This window comes from Physella acuta, unplaced genomic scaffold, assembly GCF_028476545.2.
Source record: "Physella acuta isolate Inbredline_101_S28 unplaced genomic scaffold, ASM2847654v3 ptg000171l, whole genome shotgun sequence".
Classification (NCBI taxonomy): domain Eukaryota; kingdom Metazoa; phylum Mollusca; class Gastropoda; family Physidae; genus Physella; species Physella acuta.
Window position 1 is genome coordinate 596,162 of NW_026731690.1, and position 21,687 is coordinate 617,848.

The 21,687-nt window shown below is 41.3% G+C and overlaps 2 protein-coding genes across 2 annotated transcripts; one reads left to right on the plus strand and one right to left on the minus strand.

The window, feature by feature from the left end:
* The first annotated feature begins 3,038 nt into the window (after positions 1-3,038).
* Positions 3,039-6,492, plus strand: LOC131936181 (perlucin). The gene is made up of 5 exons (XM_059293094.1): positions 3,039-3,122; positions 3,564-3,646; positions 3,891-3,993; positions 4,982-5,185; positions 6,391-6,492. The coding sequence occupies exons 1-5, from the start codon at positions 3,059-3,061 to the stop codon at positions 6,417-6,419; spliced, it is 483 nt and encodes a 160-aa protein (XP_059149077.1). The 5' UTR covers positions 3,039-3,058; the 3' UTR covers positions 6,420-6,492.
* Positions 6,493-8,562: 2,070 nt separating this feature from the next.
* LOC131936199 (uncharacterized) lies at positions 8,563-21,687 on the minus strand. Its single transcript, XM_059293113.1, has 12 exons — positions 21,556-21,687; positions 20,124-20,355; positions 19,297-19,493; positions 18,233-18,464; positions 17,147-17,364; positions 16,502-16,751; positions 15,668-15,703; positions 13,955-14,172; positions 12,150-12,387; positions 10,601-10,651; positions 9,360-9,556; positions 8,563-8,823 (listed from the first exon to the last, which is right to left on the minus strand). The coding sequence occupies exons 1-12, from the start codon at positions 21,685-21,687 to the stop codon at positions 8,563-8,565; spliced, it is 2,262 nt and encodes a 753-aa protein (XP_059149096.1).

The window sequence follows — 21,687 nt, forward strand, 5'->3', positions numbered from 1 at the left end:
CTACTGTAAGTTTATATATTGTAAAATTTACAATTTGCCGAGTGTGTGATAGCAATGCGTGTGAAAACTTGTTATTAACCCTGTTTTTGCCATTTGCAGATGCCTATTTTTTAAAACTAATTAGATCTAGATGTTAATTTAATGTATATATTATCTATCAGTTGGCCGAGATGGTGATTACGAATGTTGTTTGACAGTCTTCTAACTTTAATGTAGGCACTAATAGTGGTTTAACGGTATTTTATCGCAAATTTCGTTTCATATTTAAAAAGTCAAAGGTTGGAGGTCATTCCGAGTGTAAATTAGGTAAAGATGGATACAAATAGACAGAATTCGTTTGGTAACGCTGTATTTTAAATGTAATTGATTTATTATTATAATTTGTTAAGAAACTAAAAACAACTACTTCTTACAAGGTTCGTATTGTCTAATTATTGAATCATAAGAAACAACAAAATATATATTTTAATTTGGTTTGTTCCGAAAATAAAAAAAAGGCAATTGTAAATGATTTTATAGGCTACTTTGTGTTAAAGTGATGTTTTTAAATTTAGTTAAATTAAAACGCCGACTAAATCTGTCTTCGATGAATCAAAGTTGTACAACAAAACAACGTGTGTACACGATAAACAATAACTCAACATCAAAACTTCTCAGGATCCAAATTTTATTGGCCCATCAAAATAACAAACAATAACTCAACATAAAAACTTCTCAGGGTCAAAATGTTATTGGCCCATCAAAATGACAAACAATTACTCAACATCAAAACTTGTCAGGGTCCAAACTTTATTGTCCCATCAAATAGACAAGGTTATTCATCCTAGTCACAAATAGGAGGGCACAGAATTCGTTTGGCCACAGTTTGATCTCCAGCGTCCTTAGCCTAAATCTCCACAAGCTCTTTCCCCACTTCAGTCAGCCCAGCCTTGCCGTCCTGTCGACATAGCGTTTATATGTTATAGTAATTCTATTTTAAGTTATCAAAATTTCAAACCGAATAAAGAGTAACTTATTTAATACAATACTGGAACCAATATATCTGCAACTAGTGGTGGATCGAATATTTAAACAATATATATATATATATATATATATATATATATATATATATATATATATATATAGTTATATAGTTATATAGTTATATACCTACCCTTTATATTTTAGCAAATTAGCTAAAATCAGAATTATCCAATATGCAGTTATTGAAAATGTTAGGTAATCACATTTGGGTTTTTCGAGTTTTGTAGTATAATAATTTTAAGGATGAGGTTACAGAATCGCGATCACTATATAACATTTCTAATACCAAAGTAGAAATATTTGATATCGTGATATACATCATGATATTAAAGTAGAAATAGCTTTATCAAGGCACAGAAGCATTTAATGAATATAGCTTCAGATAATGTAGGTTTGTTTAATGCTTAAAATAAATGCAAACATTGGAACCTTTGGCTAAAGTAAAAAAAAGTTTCAGTAAAAGTTAGTAGACTAAAGATAGAGCTCTTACATTCATCACCAGCGAATTGTGAAGTATTACATGCACTATAACCCAGACAGTGATAGGTAAATAACTGATTTGGTGAGTAACACGAAGAAACGCACGCTAGGGTCACACAGCAACACAAGGGCAGATAACTTTTTAAACTCGGGTCTCAAAATGTATCACGTATAACGGAATGCAATGACTAAATAGAAACAAACTTGGGTGAAATAGAGTTGTTTGATTAAACCGCAAACCACCAACTCTCGAAACGTAATGTATCAATCACAAGCTCGAAATTTACGTTTACTTATAAAAGTACCATACTTACATCTAGGCTCGCCACATCAGCAGCTAACACGGCAAACAGCAGCCCTAAACAAAGGAAGAAGACGATGGATTTCATGGTACTGCTTTCTGTATTGAAGATGGTGAATCTTGTTTCTGTTCTTGTTTTTTGATACAAGTTCGAAGTCAGATGTCTTACAGCTAGAAGCAAGCAGCTGTTTTATAGTCAGTTTAGAATTAAATTAAGATAATTTGAATTTTAGATTACCGAATGATAAAACTAAAAAACAATATTTTGAAAGGTTCTAAATATTACGTTTAAATTCAAGCTATTTCAAAATTTAAATATTAAACTTACACAGCGTTCCAAAACTCAATTAAAAGAAAACAACGCATACAAACTGCTTCATGTATCTTTAATACACAGTGATAAGATTTGACTTATTCTGTTTCTTTAGTAGAAAACAACTTTTTTATTCATAAAACGCATTAAACATTTTAGCTTTACAAAAACATAACATCATAATTTGAGAATCCCCTTGAACTAAAACGGCAAAATGTATACGCCCCCAGAAATCTCACTAAAAAAGTTCCAAAACATTTTAAGTATTAATAAACTGTTATTTGAGTATCCTCTGTCTAAAACATGTTAAAATTTTGACAAATGAGATAATACACGACCAATGCACGAGTGGGTTGTTCAGTTTTCGAAGCATGTTGTATGATTTGTATGACCGTTTGCATCTATTAACTCATTTTCTGAAGTGTTGGCCAATCTCTTGACATTTCGTTGACCCTGTCTTTGACACGAGACGCACCCTCGTGGAATGTCATGGTAATGTCAAACCTGTTACTGATCAAGACTATTTGGCGGGGCATAACAAAGCGAATGGCATGACGAAAGCAAAATATATCGACTTAAAACATACAATTATTTCAGCAGCGTTTAAAGTAAAATTAAAACCAAACTGAAAAGATTGGATTAATGTTTATTTTCATATGAAAGCAGGAGCTGATGATAAAATTATACCAATATCAGCAACAAATTAATTAAATAATAGAGTAAGTAATTTAGTTTCATTTGTATTAATAACTAAAAAGGATTATATTCATTTATTTTTACAATTTTTTTATTATTTGATTTTAACTATATTTTACTTTCAAACCCTTTAAATTTTTTATGTGAGGAATGTTTTGTTCTATGTTGTGTTATGTTATTTACATTCCATATTTTTAACAAACGTGTTCATGTTTTGAAATGTCGTTCTGACCGACACAACAATGCTGTTTACAAACTTGGTTATTTTTTTGTTGGTTAGTTCGATTGTGGCTACGGAAAATTCAGGTAGTTTTATGTCGTTTTTCTTGTTACTAAATTAACCGACGTGATATACATTTACAAAAGACGGATTTCATTGTAACTAACAAGTACTGTTCTTATTTTAGTTAATCCATGTGTTAAATGCGTGTGTTTATTTTTATAAACCCCTAGATCTAGGTCTAGACATGATTAAAAATAGCATTGTTTGCACGTAAAGTATTTTGTCGAGATAGTTATTAGCCAGTATTAGAGATATGTTAATGATTAATTTCAGGCACAATATAACACAAATTAAATAATCCTCTTTAAACCTAACGGTCAATAGAGCTGATACATTGGGAAAGAGCCTTATACATTGTGTTAAAGTCGTATACATGGTGTTAGAGTCGTATAAATTGGTTAAAGAGGAGTTTACTTGTACTCATCATCTCAACGTGAACTTTGACCTTTCTGTGTTTTGTGTAGGGTGTCAATGGGTCCATTCAGTGAAGATAGGTCGCAACTGCTACACTTTTTTCAACATGAAGTACAATTTTGCTGAAGCATGGGTAGGTCTAGCTAACTATTACAAATGTGATGTGTTTTTTTGCTTTCGCTGAAGCATAGTTAGGTCTAGCTAACTATTAGAAATGTGATGTATTTTTACTTTGCTTGCTGACTCTTGGCACATTACAGTGATGTACACAAGAAAGGACAAGTTCAAGGCCCGTGCCATTTTTAAAACCGTTATGTAACTTTTTAATTTTAAACACGCTACATTTTGATACTTTTAAAGTCGTTTCTTTGCTTCAGGGATTATGTAAATCACTATACCTGTCTGGGTCACTACCTGTGCATTTGAACTACATTAGTTTGGCCAGGCTGAGCAGCTATATGCACGGTATCAACCGAAACAGTGAGTACATGTTAACACTTAGTTCACACATGTTGATACCGAGTAGATGTTTACCCTTACTTCACATGTTGATACCTAGTAGATGTTAACCCACCCCACCCCTCCACACCACACCTCTACCCATCCCACCACACCTCTACCCACCCCTCACACAACACCTCTATCCGCCCCACCCCACCCCACACCTCCACACCACACCCTACCCACCCCTTCACACCACACCTCCACCTACCCCTCCTCACCACAACTCTACATACCCCTCCACATCACACCCTAACCACCCCTCCACACCACATCCTACCCACCCCACCCCACGCCTCCACACCACACCTCTACCCACCCCTAAACACCACATTAGGAACCCCTCCAAATATCACTTATACTCCCCTTCCGCCCGTCCAAACAACACCTCTACCCACCACACCATACCTCTACCCCTCACACAATACCCCTACTGACCCATCTACCCACCCCATCACACCTCTACCCACCCCTCACACAACACCCCTACTGACCCATCTACCCACCCCTCACACAATACCCCTACTGACCCATCTACCCACCCCATCACACCTCTACCCACCCCTCACACAACACCCCTACTGACCCATCTACCCACCCCTCACACCACACCCCTACTGACCCATCTACCCACCCCTCTACCCACCCCTCACACCACACCCCTACTGACCCATCTATCCACCCCTCTACCCACCCTCACACCACACCCCTACTGACCCATCTACCCACCCCTCTACCCACCCCTCACACCACACCCCTACTGACCCATCCATCCACCCACCTACCAACCCCACTTCTACCCACCCCTCTACCCAGACCTCTACCCACTCCTCACACCCCTACTGACCCATCTACCCACCCCTCTACCCACCCTCACACCACACCACTACTGACCCATCTACCCACCCCTCTACCCACCCTCACACCACACCCCTACTGACCCATCTACCCACCCACCAACCCTCAGCCACCTCCTGGGTTGGCCTGATCCGACAAGGCTTGACAACCTGGACGTGGACGGACAACACGACGGCCTCCGTGTCAGATCTCTGGGACGACAACCAGCCAGACAACTGGAACCGCTCCGAGAACTGCGCCCACCTCCGCCACAACTGGAAGCTCAACGACGTCAGCTGTCTCCAAGAGATGAGCTTCTTCTGTCAGGAACCACGTAGGATTATTTTTTTTGGATCACCCTCACAATTTTGTTTCTTTCTTGATTAGACACACCGTTTGTATACAGCCACATTTTTGTAGCTTTGATGGTGTGTTAAGTCCCCCCCCCCTCACCCCAGCGTCTTGTAGCCACCACAGAATGATTTTGTTGGATTACACATTCTGTTATTTACTAGTACAAACAGTTTATTACACGTCAAGCATAAAAATAAAAAATGTTGTAGGCTTTCCGTTTCGCTAGTATGACTTGTTCTTTGCTCCCTTTAGTATTACCCACATTACGCGAATTACTAGTTGCATTTCATATTGCTGACCAAATAATCCATATGTCATGTTGCCTACAGAAGTAACGTATACGTTAACTTAAGAATGGTCCACAGGGCAAGGGAAGTAGAGTTCACACGGGGCATGATGTAGTTACATGTTTCTGTGACCTTAGCATAAGAACAGGTAGCGTTGTCAGCACTAAATACGCTTGGTCGAGTATATTTTCCCTGATGTGAGAAAGGTACCGATTAGAGCTGGAATGACTCAGAAACATCGTACTCATTCCAGTCCGCGATCCGAACTCGAGACATTCGGGCTAGCTGTCATACGGTTAACGGTCTTGAACCAGGATCCGAACTCGAGACATTCGGGCTAGCTGCCACGCGATTAATGGTCTTAAACCAGGATTCGAAGTCAAGACTTTTGGGTTAGCATTTGTATGGTCTACAGTTTGGCCACACCGTCCAAGTAATGTATAATTCTCCTTTAAATGTGCTTATCTATCTCTTCAAAACACTTGACAAATGTTAACCTTATTCCTCAGTGATATGATTTTGGGACACCTGTTTGTGCTGTTACTTTGGGTATTAGCCGGAATTTTAAATAAATATAGAGAAGAGGTTTCTATTTTTATAAGTTACGAGGCTCATTGAAAACTTAATTCAGCTTCTTATTTTAAAGTTTGCTTACAAGTGTAGTATGCTGAAATCGTGGCATCTATTTTAAATTCATCACTTTCTCAAAGTATATTCACTATTACCCGTCTTCATTTGTTAAACTAGTTGTTTTACACATATAAAAACTTCACTCTGTATCTCTCTATACATTTCCTTCCCTCTCTATCTCTCTACGTTTAAATCATTTCCTATCTTACGCAGTCTACAGTCTTACAGTCCCACATATGATACACCAGTGATAAAAAATATATTCCAGAGATGCCACGGTCCTATCGCCCAGTGTAACAGTCCACGATTGATCCAGCACGCTCAAGTCTACCCTCTCCACAGCTCATCAAGCAATAAAATAAGTTTCCTGAGATTATAATATTTTATTTCTATTTTTACGATACAGATTCTATAAAATCAACTCAAATTTTTGTTTCGCTTGAAAATGTGTTTCTTTTTTGAGAACTTGTAAGGAACTTGTGACAAGAACAGGGTTGTGTTGAAGTGTCAGCAATAATCATTAAATACACAAAATAAATTTTTACCACACACAATAATCATTCAATACACATAATAAACAATCAGTACACATAAATAACATTCAGTAAACACAACAAACATTTAGTACACACAAAAACATTCAATACACAAAATAAACATTCGGTACACAGAATAAACATTCAGTACACACAATAAATATTCGGTACACAATCATTCAATACACACAATAAACATTTAGCACACACAATAAACATTCGATACACAATAAACATTCGGTACACACAATAAACAGTACTTACAATTAACATTTAGTACACACCAAAAATATACATAACAAACAATAAACATTCAGTACACAAGCAGCCATCAGCCGTGCGTATACCCAGTCACGCGTGATTTCACCAGTGTAGGTGTCACTACTATGAATATTATCACCCAGACTTCTGTAGACAAAAGATACAAATGTATTTATTTTCATACTTCTGTATTTTTTTAATTACGCTACTTATAAATAACATAACTTAACTTTCTACAACCATGATGCATTTATGACGAAGTAGTAATTAAACAAATAATATTAGAAAGTTATTTTAAAATGTTTATTTGTATACTAATTTAAATACTTGTTAAGGTATTTTGACTATTTTCTTCAGCAGATTTTCTTCCAGGCATCCCATAGAAAATATATACTTTTAACAGTGTCTGCCCCCCCCCCCCTCTCGAAAATTTTAAGTGCATCCCCGAGAAAAAAGTCTGGAAGACTCACTGTTATTCAGACTTAACGTCTAGGATGATTTTGTTACACAAATTTTGGACTACAGATATTTGGTCTACAGACATTTGGTCTACAGACATTTTGTCTACAGACATTTGGTCTAAAGACATTTTATTACAGACATTTTGTTACAGACATTTGGTCTACAGACATTTGGTCTACAGACATTTTGATACAGACATTTGGTCTACAGACGTTGGTCTAAAGACTAGCATCTAAGTATTTGTATACAAAGAAACGATAACGTTATTCAGATGATGTGTGCACCTGTGTTTTTACCTGGTTGAAGTTGACGATGGCCATTCATAGAAGCTGCTCGTCCTCCATAATAGTCTTGACGTCACGATGGATTGTAAAGGAACAAAAATCAGCATGTGTTAGTAGGTTGTATGTGTATGGGCTAGGGTTAGTCGTCAGTGTTCAAACTTAGGGTTAGGTATACAGGATTAGGGTTATATAGAGTGGCTAGGATTAGAGTTAGGTATATTGGCTAGGGTTAGAGTTAGGTATAGTGGCTAGGGTTAGAGTTGTGTATAGTGGCTAGAGTTAGAGTTAGGTATAGTGACTAGAGTTAGAGTTAGGTATAGTGGCTATGGTTAGAGTAAGGTATAGTGGTTAGGGTTAGAGTTATGTATAGTGATGAACCTCTTCGTTGGATGATATTTATGTTGAAAAAAGAAATTATGATTTTGTTATAGATTTTTGTTTTCTTTAGTTTTTGTTTATATTAACATCTGTGTTAAATCTTGCCTTTGGCAATGATACAAACATTTACGAATGGCTTAAAAAAATTGGTAGTTTTAAACAGTTATGATCATTTTTAAGTTTTATTTAGTTTATTTTTCTGCTACATAGTTCATGCGTGTTACGCTTGCAATGTTGTGAATAAGTTATTATTTTTTTTCAACATTATGAAAGCATTCATTGTGAAGTATTGTAAAATACTTAAATTAAAACATATCGTGACTTTTAGTGGACATGATACTCACCAAATACCGTCTAAATATGGACAATGTACTCACCAAATACCTTCTAAATATGGACAATATACTCACCAAATACCGTCTAAATATAGACAATGTATTCACCAAATACTGTCTAAATATGGACAATGTACTCACCAAATACCGTCTAAATATAGACAATGTATTCACCAAATACCGTCTAAATATGGACTATGTACTCACCAAACATCGCCTCTATAGCGATGGCTTTGCTGGTGACCGACGTGGCGTTCTTCTCAGTGGCGGCGGCCCACACGAGCCTATACTTGTTGGACCGGGAGACGCCGCTAGTGGTGGAGATCCCCAGGACCAGGCGGGTGTCGGGCATGTCCTCGACAGACGCGCAGACGTGGGAGGCGTGCATCCACGGCACGTTCTTGCGTAGTTTCAACCGGTTGCACTTGGAAGGGAAACTACATACCTGTGGAGGTGGAGTTGGTTCCAGGTGTTTACAAGTCAATGGTGGAAAACAGCATTTACAAACATGGGCTTGGTGAATTTTACGAGTAGATGGAAACCAAACTACAAAATGAATTTTAAGTTTGTTGATGAATATTAGAACCCAACAAATATTACTTGATTAAAGTTAACCAATAGAATCGCACTGTATGTGTTCAATATTATATATGTCTTATTTACACAAAGATCAAACACGTTTAGCTTGTTTCCAACGTTATTATGAAGTTCTAAGCCACAAATAATAAAAATAAAAATTAATAAAAACCAATAAAGGTCACATAATGTTTTAAACATAATTTTTATAATATATATTTTAGGGAGATGTTGATTGTCTTTACTACTATGGTTAAATTATTTTCAACACATCAAAATATTGTAACATTCCGTTTAGTCAAGATCGCTTAGTTGCTGATTCATCTTACTGTCGCGTCCCCACGCTCGACATTCAAGCACTCAACTAATTAACGAATGAACTACAAACAACCAGTTTGTATTTACCGTTGTCCAGTTCTCCTCAGCCGTACAGCCTGTCTGACACACCTGGGCAGAGATCGTGCGGCAGTGGTCCATAGAATAGAACCAGTTGTAGGTGTTGACCCTGGCCTGCCCGTACAGGTAGATGGAGCTGTTGTGTGCCTGCTTGCAGTCGTTGCAGGCACGTAGGGTCAGGTCAAATATCATGGAGCTAGGTGGTTCTGGGGGTGGGGGGGGGGGAATAGGACTTTGTCAAGTATGGGGATAGGTGGTGCGGGAGTTGTGTGGTGGAGAGGGAGTTGTGTGGTGGAGGTGTATGGTGGAGAGGGAGTTGTGTGGTGGAGAGGGAGTTGTGTGGTGGAGAGAGAGTTGTGTGGTGGAGAGGGAGTTGTGTGGTGGAGGTGTGTGGTGGCGGGGGAGTTGTGTGGTGGCGGGGGAGTTGTGTGGTGCAGGGGGAGTTGTGTGGTGGAGAGGGAGTTGTGTGGTGGCGGGGGAGTTGTGTGGTGGCGGGGGAGTTGTGTGATGGAGGGGGAGTTGTGTGGTGCAGGGGGAGTTGTGTGGTGGAGAGGGAGTTGTGTGGTGGAGAGGGAGTTGTGTGGTGGAGAGGGAGTTGTGTGGTGTAGGGGGAGTTGTGTGGTGGAGGTGTATGGTGGCGGGGGAGTTGTGTGGTGGCGGGGGAGTTGTGTGGTGGCGGGGGAGTTGTGTGGTGGCGGGGGAGTTGTGTGATGGAGGGGGAGTTGTGTGGTGTAGGGGGAGTTGTGTGGTGGGTGGTGGAGTTGTGTGGTGTAGGGGGAGTTGTGTGGTGGGTGGTGGAGTTGTGTGGTGTAGGGGGAGTTGTGTGGTGGGTGGTGGAGTTGTGTGGTGTAGGGGGAGTTGTGTGGTGGGTGGTGGAGTTGTGTGGTGTAGGGGGAGTTGTGTGGTGGGTGGTGGAGTTGTGTGGTGGAGGGGAGTTGTGTGTGGTGTAGGGGGAGTTGTGTGGTGGAGAGGGAGTTGTGTGGTGTAGGGGGAGTTGTGTGGTGGGTGGTGGAGTTGTGTGGTGGAGGGGGAGTTGTGTGGTGGGTGGTGGGTGGTGGAGTTGTGTGGTGTAGGGGGAGTTGTGTGGTGGGTGGTGGAGTTGTGTGGTGTAGGGGGAGTTGTGTGTGGTGTAGGGGGACTTGTGTGGTGGAGAGGGAGTTGTGTGGTGGAGTATGAGATGTTTGGTGAAGGAGGGATGTGATAGGGTACGTGTGGTGGGGGAGATGTAAGATCTAATCAACTCGACTTACCTTTTTTTAAACCTGTCTTGTCCTTCAGAAATTTGATGATGTGACCTGACTCTGTGTAAATACAAAGTTAACATTAACTATCTTGTGTGATTTAAGTAAGTAATAACGAGTATAGTTCGCTGGTACTTTAAAATTAATATCAGTGTATGTTAATTTGAATTTGAATAATTTTTAAATATTTTCAAAATGTAGTTATGTCATTAAACATCTATATTTATGCAAATAAAACACAATTTATTACACTCATGTTTAATTAGTATACGAAACGTGTTGTTGTTTTATCATTACTTAAATTTGTACTCTGCTCGAGTTTTTGTCAGTTACCCCTTACAGCATGTCATCACAGGTTGAAAATGTTGCTACTTAAAAACATACAAGGCATGACAAACCACAAGACAGCTATAACAACACACACGACAAGTAACCAAGTGGGGCGGGTATATTACAGTCCACCTGTTCATGTTACCTCGGCTTATAGAGGGATTGTGTGGTCAGCACTATGCCCAGCTGCCTTTCCCTAACATGAGTTCGGTACCCACCTGAACTGTGTGCTCAGGGACATTCTACTGACTTGAACCAGGATTCAAACACGAGAGCTAACTACAAACTGATCTAAGCCAACATCTCAACAACTGACTTGAACCAACAACTGACCTGTACCAACAACCAATCACCAAAAGGTGACTTCTACCAACAAACACTCACCAACAACTGACTTCTACCAACATCCACTCACCAACAACTGACCTGTAACAACAACCACTCACCAACAACTGACCTGTAACAACAACCACTCACCAACAACTGAGCTGTAACAACAACCACTCACCAACAACTGACCTGTACCAACAACCAATCACCAAAAGGTGACTTCTACCAACAAACACTCACCAACAACTGACTTCTACCAACAACCACTCACCAACAACTGACTTCTACCAACAACCACTCACCAACAACTGACCTGTACCAACAACCACTCACCAACAACTGACCTGTACCAACAACCACTCACCAACAACTGACCTGTACCAACAACCACTCACCAACAACTGACCTGTACCAACAACCACTCACCAACAACTGACCTGTAACAACAACCACTCACCAACAACTGACCTGTAACAACAACCACTCACCAACAACTGAGCTGTAACAACAACCACTCACCAACAACTGACCTGTAACAACAACCACTCACCAACAACTGAGCTGTAACAACAACCACTCACCAACAACTGACCTATAACAACAACCACTCACCAACAACTGACCTGTAACAACAACCACTCACCAACAACTGACCTCTACCAACAACCAATCACTAACAACTTACCTGTACCAACAAACACTCACCAAAAACTAACCTCTACCAACAACTGACCTGTACCAACAAACAATCACTAACAACTGACCTGTACCAACAAGCACTCACCAAAAACTGACCTCTACCAACAACTGAAACATGTACCAACAACCACTCACCAACAACTGACCTGTACCACCGAATACTCACATTCAACTGACCCCTGTACCACCGAGTACTCACCAAAAGCTGTCCTGAAGCTGAAGACATTGCTCACCGACAAGATCTCGCTGTTCATCTCAGCTGCTGTCGCCCAGCGGAGCCGCACGTGCAGGTTTTCATGCACGAGAGCGCCTCTAATAGAGATGAAGATTTCCTGCTTGAGGTCCGAACTCTCGCAGTAAAATGAGGTGTCACCCACCCCTATCTCACCCACACCGGTACAGTCCAGCTCGTTGCAGTTCGCTCGGAAGAAACCCATCTGTGGGGAGAACATGTGTGTTAATGGTGTGTGAGTGTGTGTACGTGTGGGGAGCATGTGTGTGTTAATGTTGTGTGAGCGAGTGTGTGTGTAGGAAACATGTGTGTGTTAATGGTGTGTGAGCGAGTGTATGTGTAGGAAACATATGTGTATTAATGGTGTGTGAGCGAGTGTGTGTAGGGAACATGTGTGTGTTAATGGTGTGTGAGCGAGTGTGTGTAGGGAACATGTGTGTGTTAATTGTGTGTGAGCGAGTGTGTGTAGGGAACATGTGTGTATTAATGGTGTGTGAGCGAGTGTGTGTAGGAAACATGTGTGTGTTATTTGTGTGTGAGCGAGTGTGTGTAGGGAACATGTGTGTATTAATGGTGTGTGAGCGAGTGTGTGTAGGAAACATGTGTGTGTTAATGATGTGTGAGCGAGTGTGTGTAGGAAACGTGTGTTATTGATGTGTGAGCGAGTGTGTGTAGGAAACATGTGTATGTTAATGATGTGTTAGAGAGTGTGTGTGTAGGGAACATGTGTGTGTTATTGATGTGTGAGCGAGTGTGTGTAGGGAACATGTGTGTGTTAATGGTGTGTGAGTGTATGTATTAAAGGTGTATGAGAAACTGTTGGAGAGTAAGGGTTAATGATGTGTGAGTGAGTGTGTGTATATGTGTGTATTAATGTTGTGTGAGTGAGTGTGTTGGAGTATGTGTTAATGTTGTGTGAACGAGTGTGTATGTGTGAGTGCGTGGGTGTGTAAGTGTGTTTTTGAGTTCGTGTGTATGTCTGTGTTGAATATGTAGGTTTTTTGTTTAGTGCAGAGTAAAATTAGCGCTGAATTTAACAAACCTCTCATTAAATTTCGCATTAGACCTACTTAAACCTCTACCTTAAATTTCCCCATAAAACCTACTCAAACCTCCGCTTTACATTTCCCCATAAAACCTACTCAAACCTCCGCCATACAGCTATTATAAACCTACTCAAACCTCGGTCTTGCATTTCCCCATGAAACCTACTCAAACCTCCGCTTTACATTTCCCCATAAAACCTACTCAAACCTCCGCCATACAGCTATTATAAACCTACTCAAACCTCGGTCTTGCATTTCCCCATGAAACCTACTCAAACCTCCGCTTTACATTTCCCCATAAAACCTACTCAAACCTCCGCCATACAGCTATTATAAACCTACTCAAACCTCGGTCTTGCATTTCCCCATGAAACCTACTCAAACCTCCGCTTTACATTTCCCCATAAAACCTACTCAAACCTCCGCCATACAGCTATTATAAACCTACTCAAACCTCGGTCTTGCATTTCCCCATGAAACCTACTCATACCCCCACCTTCCATTTCTCCATAAAAACTACTTAAACCTCCACCTTAAATTTCCCCATAAAACCTGCTCGAACCTCCACCTTACAGTTATTATAAACCTACTCAAACCTTCGCCTAAAATGTCTTCATAAAACCTACTCAAACCTGTGCCTTACATTTTTCCATAATAACTACTTAAACCTCTAAAATTTAAATCTCTAAAATTTACCCTATAAACCTACTCACACCTGTGCCTTACATTTCTCCACTTGGCTTTAGAGCACTGGACCACGTCCACCCAGGAGCAGAAGTCAACAAACACCGTGTAGCAGGGTTTCCGTGACGTCATGAACGTGGAACTCTCGTAGAGCACCTGTCCGTACAGCACCACCCGGTCCGTCTCTAGCACCAGACACTGGTAGCACCGACCCAGGTAGCCGTTGATCAGCAGGTTGTCGTCAGAGTGGAGCTGGTTCGCTGTAGAAAGAAAGGGGGGGGGGGGGGTCAGAGGTCGCAATGTGTGGGGGGGGGGGGTGAAGACCGACCCAGGTAGCCGTTGATCAGCAGATTGTCTTCATAGAGGAGCTGGTTGGCTGTAGGAGGAAGGGGGGGGGGGTCAGAGGAATCGTAAGGTGTGTGTGTGGAGGGGGGGGGGGAGTTTGGACCACCCCAGGGTAGGGGGGTCAGAGGAATCGTAAGGTGTATGTGTGTGTGTGTGGGGGGGGGGGGTGTTCGGACCGCCCTAGGTAGCTGTTGATTAGCAGATTGTAGTCAGAGTGCAGTTGGTTGGCTGTATGAGGAAGGGGAGGTCAGTGGCGTCGTAAGGTGGGGGGGGGTGAAGACCGCCCCAGGTAGCCGTTGATCAACAGATTGTCTTCAAAGAGGAGATGGTTGGCTATAGGAAGAAGGGGGGGGGGGGGGGTCAGTGGCGTCGCAAGGTGGGGGGGGGATGTTTGGACCGCCCAAGGTAGCCGTTGATCAGCAGATTGTTTTCAGGGCGGAACTGGTTGGCTGTAGGTGGAAGGGGAGGTCAGTGGCGTCACAAGGTGGGGGGGGGGAATGGGTGCTGATCGTACCGGGTGACACCCAACCTAGCGACGCCACTGGGTGACATCACTCCTAATTTTACAATAGCTCGTCTTCCAATAGGTCAGATTTGATCAACGTAAGCAACCTTGTATATTTACACATAGAAATTTGCCTTTATGGTATAAAATAGTAGTGACGCAAGTAGCATGACTTAACATTGGGATAAACCGTGTTGTGATTGTTAAGAATTGTGGATTTCTGGTAATCAAAAAGACAAAGAAGTCGTTTTAAAAAATTAAACCTTTTGTATTTTGATAAATGACAACATTTGAAGCACAATATACTGATGACACACGTGACTTAATGAGTAGGCTACAGGTAATTTCACTAAACAATTGCGTTGGTTATTTATCTTTGAATTTTATGTCTGTCTCAATGATTCGTATCTCAACCGAAAGTATTTTACCCTGTGATATTGGTCTCAGATAAAACGCAAAGTGCAAATATAATGCTCTAAAACATTCTTAATTTACGAGGTAGAAAACAAAATTATTTAAAGTACGATTACAGTATTGTGATGGGTATTTCTCCCCAGGCCTATAGAACTGCTGCCAGTGTTGATGGAGCTACCACTCTTCAAGTCTTAATAAGAGATTAAAAAAAAATTAACAATTTAATAATACTTGATAAACGCTAGGTAATATACAATATTAAATTACTCATATATAATGTATATTATTTGTTTAAGATTACACATTAAGATATGTAAACATACATTATACTTGAAGTCACTTTAATATTATATATTTACTAAATGTAATATAATCAACACCATTAACTAAAACAAGGTAACATACAACATCAATTGAAAATAAGTTAACATACAACATCAACTGAAAATAAAAATCTACTGAAAACATCGTACCATTGGATAAACCATTACCTGGGTATGTCACTGGTATGTACACGTGATCCAGGACTAAAACATGTGAGAGATAAATATAGACATGTAAACAACAAATGTGACTCAGTGTGTCTGTAAATATAATACGACCGATGTTTAATAAACGGAACAAAATGTTTATCCTTATTCGCAACCAAAATTTTCCCCCCAACTGAACTTTGACTAAACTTTGAAGATAGCCAACACAATAAAATTTAGATGGTACTGGCAGGTAACAAGCACCAACAGCCTATCCAAAACAATATTGCAAGACACTGTGCCAGCAGTGAGAAGAAGGGAAGGAAAAGGCGTCACTGGATGGCTGATAATATTTGGACTGAGCTGCTGCTTGCAGAGAAGGGGTAGCAAAAGACACAGACACAGCAGAAAAACAGTTGTGACACCCTCAGTAGCGTAGCGGGGGGGGGGACATATGTCCCCGGGCGCCGACCTTAGGGGGCGCCAAAATGGGTTGGAAAGATAAATTGAAAGGTTGAGGGTGGTGTGAATCGAAAGTTTGAGGGGGGGTGCAAATGGAAATCTCGAGGGGGGGGGGGGTGTGCAAATTGAAATCTCGAGGGGGGGGGGGGTACAAATGGAAATCTCGAGGGGGGGGTGCAAATCGAAAGTTTGAGGGGCCGTGCAAATGGAAATCTCGAAGGGGGGTGCAAATCGAAAGTTTGAGGGGGTGTGCAAATGGAAATCTCGAGGGGGGGGGGTGCAAATCGAAAAGTTTGTCCCCGGGGTCGCTACGCCTCTGGATACCCTAACTACACCAATGACTGTTAATATATTGATAGATTTTTCGCATAGGACATTAAAGAAATCACCCACGAAAGATAGACTTGAACTGAAACTCCTTGCTGACGGTCGTCGTGTCGCTGTCTGTGTCCTGGTTAGCCGCCCAGCGAAATCTGAACTGGTAGAGGGACAAGTTCTCGATGCGACTTGTGTTGAAGGCGACGAACAGCACGTTTCTGCTGTTGCTCTGTTGGCAGCTGCACTCGACGCTGGTCTCACCCTCAGGGTAAAAGGAGTGGCTCTTACAGTCAAGCTGGTTACACATTGTGTTGTACTGACACACCTGAAAGGTCAAGTGGGTACCTGATTCAACAAATAATTTGGATAGAATGATATGAATGAAAGACGATTTTGAAATAAGTATATAATTAATAGGCCCAATATATTTCTTCAAGTATATATATGTACACAAATACAAATTATTCCTTAACAAACATATGTATACATATAAATGCATATATATATATATATTGATTATTATATATATATATATATATATATATATATATATATATATATATATATATATATAGGCCTATATATTGTATATATTATAAATAAATAAATAAATAAATATATATATATATATATATATATATATATATATATATATATATATATATATATATATATATGCGTGTGTGTGTGTATTTATAAGTCCATGTATTGGAATGTTACCCATCTCCAAGCCTCAGGTTTCAAACATTCCCCCTCCGACCTGTCGCACACGTCAGCAAACAACCCGCTACATTGGGTTGTCGGGTGGTTGAAGGACGGGTTGATCACGTTGGAGCTGCCGAAGACGACCAGCTTGTCCTTGCCGAGGACGATGCAGTGTCTGCAGTTGCCATGGTAACCGTCTACGGTCAGCACGACTGGCTTGTTGCTAATGTTGGCTGAAACAGGGTCATTGTTTTAAAGGTCATTTATTCTTCAGTAGTTTTGTTCATTATGTCCACAATGTATCTTATAATGTTGTTGATAAGTACATATAAAAAATGTAATGTAACTAGATAATACGTTTTGTGAATTATTCATCTCATACTCAAAATGCGGTTTTTAATTTTAAAAAATTAATCAGTATTTTTTAAAGAGAGGTCATTTTTTTTTTCTTTACAGCTTTTTTTTTTCTAAAACGTTGTATGATCAAGAATATTGTGGATATAATCATGTGATTGTAAAATATTTCCTCGTATGTTTTCTGATAGAAGTTTTTTGACTGAAATTTTTTTCACTTAGTGAGTAGACACCTATTTGTCTATTGCTTTTGGAAACAAATTGTTTCGCTTGTAAATATTCAGTTCCTTAATGATTAAATAAAAAAAGTATAGTTGTCTGACATAAAACTGATCTTTTTACTCAGTTATCAAGTGTTCACTAAAACCAAATCAGTCTAACCTCTGATTGTCTTAAAACTAATTTCTTTGTTCATTTGTCGTGTTCAATTTAAACTAAAATACTCTAATCTAACCTCTGATCGACTTAAAACTGATGACTTTGTTGATTGGTCGTGTTCAACTTTAACTAAATTACTGTAATCTAACCTCTGATTGTCTTAAAACTAATGACTTTGTTCATTTGTCGCGTTCAACGTAAACTAAATTACTGTAATCTAACCTCTGATTGTCTTAAAACTGATGACTTTGTTCCATTTGTCGTGTTCAACGTAAACTAAATTACTGTAATCTAACCTCTGATTGTCTTAAAACTGATGACTTTGTTGATTGGTTGTGTTCAACTTAAACTAAATTACTGTAATCTAACCTCTGATTGTCTTAAAACTGATGACTTTGCTTGTGAATGCCCTCTGTTCTGTCGCATCAGGCGTCCGATCCCAGCGAAACCTAAAGAGTTGGTTGGGGTAGGCGCCGTCCCTCAGACGAAATGTGACCTTGTTGGGTGCCAGACAGTCGCACTGGAACTGGAGCGGCACTGTCTGGTACTGCAGGCTGTCCTTGCACTCTATGGCGTCACATGTGGTCGGGTACTTGCACAGCTGGAGAATCGGGTTCGAACAGGAAAGGTTGAAGTTGATCGTTGATAGAAAAAGAAAATGGATTAAAGCTGTATTACACAAAGCACTTCAGCCACTTGACATCAACCCTAACTCCACACACCACAATTCAAAATTCAACCCACACACACCACACATCTGCCCATTCACACCACACACCAACACATACACACCAAACATCAAAATCCACACACACCACACATCATCCGACATACACAACACAGCAAAACACATACACACCACACATCAACCCACACACCCAGCACATACGAATACATACACATCACACATCAAAACACACACACACCACACATCAACCCACACACATCATACATCAACCCATACACACCACACATCAACCCACGCTCACACACACTACACATCAACCCGCAATAACACCACACTTTAAAATACTCAATCCACACATCAACCCAAACACACCACTTATCAACCCGCACACACTTCACACAAACCCACGCACACAACACATCAGGCCAGACACACAAAACACCAACCCACACACACCACACATCAACGGACACACACCGAATATCAACACACATACACCACACATCAACAAATACACATCCCACATCAACCCACAAACACCACATATCAACCCACACACCACACATCAACCCACACACATCAATCCACACTAACACGACACATCAACCCACACACACAACACATCAACCAACACACCACATATCAACCCACATCAACCCACACACCACACACGCCGCACATCAAACCACACACACCCCACATCTACCCACAAACACCACACACCAACCCACACACATCAACCCACCCAACGCCATGACGAGTCCACCCCACAGTCCTGCAACTCTGGGTTACACGTATCAGCGTACAACGAGAGACAGTCCCTCCGTCCTTTATCCCCGCGGACGTGACCATTGATGACGACATTGTTGAACTGGTCTATATGCGCCTGTATAACAGGGTCCAGTGTGATGGCCGGATGCTGCACAATGCCAGAGGTCACCTCTAGATATGGGGTACAACATCTTTTATTCAAGACAAATCGAAAAAATGTTTTTTAATGTTTTGCGGTAGAGCACTATACTGCTACATTGCTAACCCGAAAACAAGTATTGAAAACAAATTTAACAAAAGACCCTAAACGCTTTGAAGTTCATAACGTTTACGTATCACATAAATTAATACTTAACCTCTTAAAACAACCAACTATTTTACGCATTCAAGTTAATGAATGTACATCAAACAAGTACTGACCGTTACTACCTTTGCAGAGGCGTAGCGATGGGGGGCAGGAGGGTACATATGGCCCCGGGCGCCGACCTTAGGGGGCGCCAAAATGGGTTGTAAAAACAAATTAAAATGTCATTTTAGCTGCATTTTTGCAATATAAATAGTTTGAGGGGTTGATGCAAATCGAAAGTTTGAGGAAGGGGGGGGGGGGGGGTGAAAATTGAAACTTTGCTCCCAAGCTGGGCGCCAAATTTAAAGTTTGTCCCCGGGCGCCGGGAAGGGTCGCTACGCCTCTGTACCTTTGGCATTTAATAACTGTACATAACATTAACAAGTACTAGAGTACTACACTAACAAGTACTAGAGTACTACACTAACAAGTACTAGACTACTAGATCTACTGACCTTCCAATGTGTCCAGTTCAATGACCTGACTCAGCAGGGTGTGCTGGGTGGGGGAGTGGTATGCCAGACTCCAGCGGAAGCGCAGGAGAAACATCTCGAAGAAAGGGAGGGAGACGACGACAGAGACGAGGGAGGGGCTCAGGCACCGGCACTCGTATTTCTGGGGGACGTTCGGGTAGCTCACCCTCTCGGTGCAGTCGAGTTTGTTGCACAGGGTCGGGAACGCGCACATCTGGGGGGGGGGGGGATAGTGGGATGTTAGGGGAACACGCACATCTGGGGGGGAGGGTAATGGGATGTTAGGGGAACACGCACATCAGATGGGGGGAGTGTGATGTTAGGGGAACACGCACATCTGACGGGGGATAATGTGATGTTAGGGGAACACGCACATCTGATGGGGGGTAATGTGATGTTAGGGGAACACGCACATCTGGGGGGGATAATGGGATGTTAGGGGAACACGCACATCTGGGAGGGATAATGGGATGTTAGGGGAACACGCACATTTGACGTTAGTGGGGGTAGGGGATAATGGGATGTTAGGGGAACACGCACATCTGGGGGGGGGGATAATGGGATGTTAGGGGAACACGCACATTTGACGTTAGTGGGGGTAGGGGATAATGGGATGTTAGGGGAACACGCACATCTGGGGGGGGGGGGATAATGGGATGTTAGGGGAACACGCACATTTGACGTGGGTGGGGGGGTAGGGGATAATGGGATGTTAGGGGAACACGCACATCTGACGTTAGTGGGGGTAGGGGATAATGGGATGTTAGGGGAACACGCACATCTGACGTTAGTGGGGGTAGGGGATAATGGGATGTTAGGGGAACAAGCACATCTGACGGGGGATAATGGGATGTTAGGGGAACACGCACATCTGACGGGGGATAATGGGAAGTTAGGGTAACACGCACATCTGATGTTAGTGGGGATAATGGGAAGTTAGGGGAACACGCACATCTGACGTTAGTGGGGGTAGGGGATAATGGGATGTTAGGGGAACACGCACATCCGGTAGGGATGGTGGATTATGTAATTTTGAGGGAATACGCACTTCTGTTATAGTTGGTAATAATGTGACAAAAGAAACACACACTTATGATTTGGGGGGGGGGTTAGCTTTAAGTCAGATAGACTCTGCTTGTCAACTATGAGACTTAGCCAGTGGTGGGCTTGTTTTGTTAGGGTATATTTTATTTCCAAGCAAAATGTGAGTTTAGTGTGCAGAAGGTTACATACAACAATCACCATGTAGCATTTTTACCATTTAACAATACATCACATATTTTACCAATGGTATTTGATACCCACACAATGTATTACATATCTTACCCAAACAACACAATCTAGTCCACTTCATGCCCACACCGAATCTACCATATTTTATCCAGAAACAATTGACAACCATTGCATCCTTTACCCAGGTCCAATTGATGTCCACGTGACAGTCTGACCACTGCCTGTTGCACATGTCCATGACCAGACCATGGCACCCCCCGTCGGGGAGCGGCAGCACCGTGGCGTTGATCGAGGCGTGGTCGTCTGGCAGCAT